Here is a 7,031-nt window from a genome sequence, read left to right as displayed (position 1 = left end):
TCACAAAATGGTACTAGATGCAAATTAAAATTAAAAAAGTAGAACGTTATTGTAGCCCTAAGAAGAGCTGTTGGGTTCTTTGAGAATCACTCCTGCCTAACAGTAAGCTAATAGAACACCCTAACGCTTTCCCTGACCAGCAGCAGCTCTCTCCCTAGCGGCATCCAGACACAGAATGATCCGAGCAGCGCGGGCAGCGGCTAGTCTATTCCAGGGTCACCTGATCTGGCCAGCCAACCACTGCTATCGACGTGTAAGGGTACCACGTCATGCTGGGTGGAGTGCAGAGTCTCCTGGCTTGTGATTGGCTCTGTTTCTGGCCGCCAAAAAGCAAAACGGCGGGAGCTGCCATTTTCTCGAGCGGGCGAAGTATTCGTCCGAGCAACGAGCAGTTTCGAGTACCCTAATGCTCGACCGAGCATCAAGCTCGGACGAGCATGTTCGCTCATCTCTAGTATGAACCCTTTTTGCAGATTCTCCTTAATATAGGCTGACATAGCGGGGAACAGACAATGGGTATACCCAACCTTATGGCAGAGACGTGCCCGGAAGCAGCTCTACAGGACAGTCATAAGGACGGTGTGGTGGCAGAGTCTCTGGTAGTTTCTTCAAGAAGACAAGTCTGTATAAGCAGCGGGAAGACTCACCAGAGGCTTGGAGGATACCGAAGCAGGCATGATGGACACCGGTCAAAGAACCAAGAGACAATGAGACTGGTACTCTGGACCCCATTGAAAACTCTCCCCAGTCTACCAGTCGAGCACTGGAGCGTGTTGCTGCAACCACGGGAGACGCAACAGAATGGCAGACATAGATCGGGGAAGCACGACAGTCTCTCCTTGTGCATAGCCCCAACTTGCAGAGACAGATGCAGTACAGTAATATACTGGATTGCTAAGGACCAACCAACTGACGGAGGAGATAGCCAGTGGCTTCTTTAGTCGGACCACAGGAAGATGATACTGGGAGACCAGGGCAGCATCCATGAAAATTTCCTGCAGAAACTTAATCCAAGAAGGCTGTGGCTTGAAACTGAGTACCTGTCCTGGAGCTGAGTAAAACAGGCAAATTCAGTCATGGTGAAGCTTTGCTCTCACCTAGGGACGCTCCTCCCAAGAACCCTAGGTGCATGCGTTTCCTGGACACATGAGGACGGACTGGACAAGACTCAAGAGGCAAAGGTTCTCCTGTCTTTGTCAGGAGCGCTTTTTTGATGTCAGACAAGCTTTATCCACCTGCATGGGTTCCTCAACAGCAGACCCGAAGGGCAGCAGAGGTGGACTTTGGAAGACAGGAACCAGGCGAGGCAGATGGCGAATCTTGACTTGCACTTGTTCAAGATGCTGCATCTCAAAGTGACATCCAGTTTACTAAGCAATCTGAGTGGCCAGAGAGATAAGATCACTCAGAGTAGACAGTAAAGACAGTGCATCTTTAATTTGTCCAGAAAGCCCTTTTTTAAAGGTTGCGACCAGTCCGAGTTGCTGCCCTTGCAAGGCAATCTGCCGGGACTACTGGGCCACAATGGTGGTAAGATCTGCCAGGCTAGAAAGCAGAACCTTGGCAGGATTCATGAGGGGACACATGGAGGCACACGGGTGCTTCTACATTCCATAACATGGGTTGCATGAGCACCCGTGAGAATATCCACTCAGACACTAAGTTACACTGGAAATTTAATAACAGCGCTCAGCTTTTTTTTTTTTATTCACGTGTCTCCTCTTGCCACCTGGAGTGGAACTCTTTCCCAAAAAAATTGTATTGCTAAATCTGGCTGGAAGAAGCTTACATGGCGCTCACAATTCTACCCCATCTTCCCTATGCTGTGACTTTTTCCTATGAGAGGGAGCTACATGGAGACAGTGTTAAACTTTGTCAGTTATATTATCAAGCATCTGACACTATGATAAATTCTTGTAGTATATAGCTGTCTCCATCTGCTTGATTCTAGTATCATAGCTATGTAGTAAGTTTGTTTCTAAACCTCTAACCCTGCAAAAACAAGCCCTCACCTGGCCCTGGAGGTGCAATAATGGGAGATTATGGTTATGAATAAAGCCATTGCCAAAGTTGATCTTTTTTAATATAAAGTAAATCATAGATGAAACTATTGGGTAACCTCGTGATCATACTGACTGACAGGGTAACACCGTAAATGGTAAATCTATCCAAGCTTAATGGTGAAATAACAAAATATACATACTGGTCTTGTTCAGTTGGATAGTATCTCTATACTTTTACTTTTCTGTTGGTGATTCTATATAATCTGTGCCAGGCCATGACTGTGTATTTTTGATCCACTTTCATTCTGTATGTAATTCAATAATCTGATATGCATTGAGGACTAGGTTGTGTACCATGTAATAATCCACCACCACTGTTTGAGTTTTAGTGGGTGTTTTTAGGTCCTAGTGACTTGTGTATTTTAATGTGAATTAATAAATTTAATTTTTGGATAAAATTGTGATGTTGTTATCCAGTTATTCTTGACTTAAAATAGCAGGAGAACCTCATGTAGGTATTGATCTGTGCAAAATGGACCTTCACTGGAAAATCTTTTTACTATAAACAACCGAGAAAATTCATGTCCAGAGACCAGACTACACCATTCCCGGATGTGTGGAGAAGAGGTTTGGGGATTCTGTGGCTTCTGCTCCAGGGAAAACAGATGAGATAAAACCCACTGTTGGTATCAGCAGCATTTTAATATCTGAGCTGGGCAGCTCTCTGCTTGCCAAATATACCATGAAATTCTCCTAATGTTTTGCCGATCCCAAATTTCATATAATTAAAATTCACCTGGAATGATGAAGAACCAAACATCCATCACCAGCGTTCTTCTTATGAGTCTAACCATTAACCAGGAGACCCTCTCTGTCCTCTTCATCTTCTTCCTCCTCATCTACCTGATGACTGTCTTCTCCAACTTTCTCATCATCCTTCTAGTTGTTACTTGTGCTCATCTTCATACACCCATGTATTTCTTTCTTGGTAACTTGGCTTTCTTGGACATGTCCTACTCATCAGTCACTGCCCCGAGGTTGCTTTTCCACCTCAGCACCCACCGCTGGTCCATGGCGCTCCAAGAATGTAAAGCACAGATGTTCTTTTTGACCTATTTTGCAAGCTCAGAGGCTTACATGTTGTCTGCAATGTCTTATGACCGGTATGTAGCCGTCTGCCGTCCTCTCCACTATTCTCAAGTCATGTCTTGGGGAACATGCACTGAGCTGGTGACTTTGGTTTGGTTTTCTGGCCTCTTCATCCCCATCATTTATATCTTATTTTTACAACGATTGACCTTTTGTGGTCCCAACTTCATCCCAAACTTTTGTTGTGATCTTCCCAGTTTGCTCCAGATCTCCTGTACTGATACTACAATAAATGTTCTTGTCTTATTTATCGTAGGAGGTTTTCTCGGCATTGTAGTCTTTGTCACAACTTTTTACCCCTATGTCAGAATATTTAGGACAGTGCTCAGAATCGGCACCAGTGATGGGAAGAGTAAAGCTTTCTCCACCTGTACGTCTCATCTGACTGTGGTCCTCATATTTTATATTTCAGTCTTTTTTATCTACCTTGTTCCCAATGCAAGTAACTTACGTGCATTGAATCAGGTGGTCACAATCATGTATACCCTGATCACCCCCTTACTGAACCCCTTAATCTACAGCCTGAGGAGTAAAGACCTGAAGGCCGCACTGCAGAGAGCGTTACATATACACCGGCTGCATCCAGACACCGCTACAAGGAGATGAAGATGCCTCCTGCTCAGGGTCTACCATACATTATCTGTGATCAGGATAATATTGTAGTAGAATTTGTTAATTTCAAATATATTCCTCCACATTTGTGTAACATTTGGGGTCCTCATATTTTATGCATCAGTTTCTTTTATCTACCTTGTTCCTAACACAAATCAGTTTCTTTCATGCAATCAGATGGTCACTGTGATCTACTCACTGATCACCCCCTTACTGAACCCCTTAATCTACAGCCTGAGGAGTAAAGACCTGAAGGCCGCACTGCAGAGAGTGTGAACGGTGCCCCCGACCGTATAGGAAGGGTGCCCTCTGATTTGGGGGTTTCAAGTGTTAAGCACACGTAAAGGGCATGCCGCGCTCCTTGGTTGTCCCCTGCCCCCTCTGCTGCACACCCCTCCCCCTGGGTTGCATAAAGCCAATGAGCGTGGGGGGAGGCACTTTCTCTTGCCCCGCTCCATCAGTAAGCAGTCCCGCCCTCCTTATTGTTTGTTTTGTGTTTTTTGATATTTCTGTTTTTTAGAAAAAGTGAAGTCACAGCTGGCGGTTAAAAAAGGAGAATTTTTGGAGATTGAGCCCGGAAGACGCAGTGCTGGTTTAGAGTCCGGCCGAGCAATACACAAGAGAGAAAGATCCAACAGTGGCGTTTAATTATTTGGAGAAATTGTTAAACTAACCTTAATAAATAGCTGTGACCTTTTCTGCCCAACAGGAAGCCTCATGTCATTTGTTTATTACAGGTATTAGAGTTTATTGTTGTTTGCAGTATGAGTCAGGAATGATTAGTGAATTGAAATTGACAAAGTGAAATTTGATGAAAAATTCATTTTCTCCAATTCCCTGAAGACTAGTGGTAAACAAGTTTTTCCTAAAATAGTGACCACTGTGACTATCGGCTACTGGGGGTTCTGTGAATATTGGCTACTGGGGGAACTATGAATACAGGCAGTCCCTGGGTTACATACAAGATAGGGTCTGTAGGTTTGTTCTTAAGTTGAATTTGTATGTAAGTGGGAACTGTATATTTCATCATTGTAATCCCAGCCAGAACTTTTTTGGTCTCTGTGACAATTGGATTTTAAAAATGTTGGGTTGTCATAAGAACCAGGAATAACAATAAAGCTTCATTACAGACGCCTGTGATAACTGTTACAGCTGATTATTGTAGCCTAAGGATAAAGTACAGGAAATTACCAATATCCAGTGGTCCGTTTGTAACTAGGGGTCGTATGTAAGTCGAGTGTTCTTAAGTAGGGGACCGCCTGTATTGGCTACTGGGGGCTTTATAACCATTGTCTACTGGTGACACAATGGGGCAGATTTATTAAGCTGTCTGAAAGTCAAATTATTTCTAGTTGCCCATGGCAAACAATCACAGCTCCCCTTTAAAATATTTATGAGCACTGGTAAAATGAAAGCTGAGCTGTGATTGGTTGCCATGGGCAACTAGAAATATTCTGACTTTCAGGCAGCTTGATAAATCTGCCCCAATGACTATTGGCTACCCTCGGCTGTGAGACTATTGACTATTGGGGGTTTTATGACTATTGGGGATTTTAAAGCTCTATAACTAATGGCTATTGGAGGTCATTTGACTTCAGAGATTTGCTTTAGACAGCTTGTCTTTTTATTTTATACATCTTTTTAATCCTTTTAAAACTTCAGTCATACCTGGGAGCATGAAGCTAGAGAAGAGGCTGTTCTACAAGCAACAAAAACAAACGCTAAAGGCAATACAGTAATTTTAAACAGATCTATTTTTTCCAACCAGAATGAGGGGATCCTAGATAGATCGTTGATGGTTTCTCTAATTCTACAGTATGATACACTTTGTTACAGTTTAGTTTAATTATACCATCTAGTGAAGGGCGATTTCCACACCCAAGAAGGTAAAACCACGTTGTGCCCAAGTAAAGGAGAAGTCAGCTCTAACTCTGTTTGTCATTTCTAATGTGCAATTAATTTTTAAAAATTTACTTTCGCCTTCATTAACTTTATAGTATGAATTTTTTAAATAGGATTCAAGAGTCGTTTTACTTGCTGCCAGGGAAGAGATTGGTCTATACAGGCGGTCCCCTACTTAAGAACACTCGACTTACATACAACCCCTAGTTACAAACGGACCTCTGGATACTGGTAATTTATTGTACTTTAGTCCTAGGCTACAATAGTCAGCTGTAACAGTTATCACAGGTGTCTGTAATGAAGCTTTAGTGTTAATATTGATTCTAATGACAACCCAACATTTTTAAAATCCAATTGTCACAGAGAGCAAAAAAGTTCTGGCTGGTATTACAATGATAAAATATACAGTTCCGACTTACATACAAACTCAACTGAAGAACAAACCTACAGACCCTATCTTGTATGTAACCCGGGGACTGCCTGTACATGAATTGATAATATTTTCTGCATATAAAGCTATCACATGATTCTTGTCAATACATTTAATCCCTTTACTATATTCATGTTGTCTAGTGGATTGTACAAGTGGTTCCAAAAATAAACTGAAAATCATGGGCGAGAACGAGAGATCCTCGTCTTATGCCCTTAGAAATTGAAATTTTTTTTACCTTAACCCCATGCTGGCGACAAAGGCTGATAGTTTTCAATACAGAGAAAAGACAATCTTAATAAAAATGAAATCTTTGAAGCACCAGATGGAGAAATCCCCGGTGCACCCTATCAAAAGTTTTCTTTTGGTGGCATAAAACAAACTTGATCACCTGAAGTAAGAGTGGAGATAACGTTGAGGAGTCTGGAGGAGAGAATGGGGGGGAAACATTTCTAGATATTTAATTAAGTAATTGGACGATAATTTTCTTTCAGTAAACAGTTTTTCTCAGATTTGGAATTTGTTATAATCTTGGCCTCCAGGATCTCCTCCAAAACCAAAAGCTTCCCCCTCTAAATGTATAAAACAGGTTTGGTTCCAAAATATCTTCAAATCTTGACAGTATTTATCTAATAAACCCGTCCGGGTCTATAGACAAGGATATCTCGTCCTCTAAAATTTTCTTTTGAGTTTTACTGAATTGTGGAAGATTAATTACCCCCAAATACTGGTTAATTTCACCTTCTTGAGGTTTGATAACTGTCCCCAACTCTAGAATATTTTGTGAATCATGTATTTCTTGTCATTCTACATCCAATTATCTTTCTATTTTATTGCATTCTTTTTATTTCATTTATATTTTCTGCTAAGTGCCAACACAGCTGGTTTTGACACAAGCCGAAACTTTTTTGCTTGGGTTCTACTCCAGTTCTCTG

At 41.9% G+C, this 7,031-nt stretch overlaps 1 protein-coding gene across 1 annotated transcript; it reads left to right on the top strand.

The window, feature by feature from the left end:
• Positions 1-2,807: 2,807 nt before the first annotated feature.
• On the top strand, positions 2,808-3,758 carry LOC140104681 (olfactory receptor 1468-like). The gene has a single exon (XM_072128319.1). The coding sequence runs from the start codon at positions 2,808-2,810 to the stop codon at positions 3,756-3,758; it is 951 nt and encodes a 316-aa protein (XP_071984420.1).
• The last annotated feature ends 3,273 nt before the right edge of the window (positions 3,759-7,031 follow it).

This window comes from Engystomops pustulosus, chromosome 10, assembly GCF_040894005.1.
Source record: "Engystomops pustulosus chromosome 10, aEngPut4.maternal, whole genome shotgun sequence".
Lineage (NCBI taxonomy): Eukaryota > Metazoa > Chordata > Amphibia > Anura > Leptodactylidae > Engystomops > Engystomops pustulosus.
Note: the sequence above shows the minus strand (reverse complement) of the source record. Positions and strands in the feature narration are given on the sequence as shown.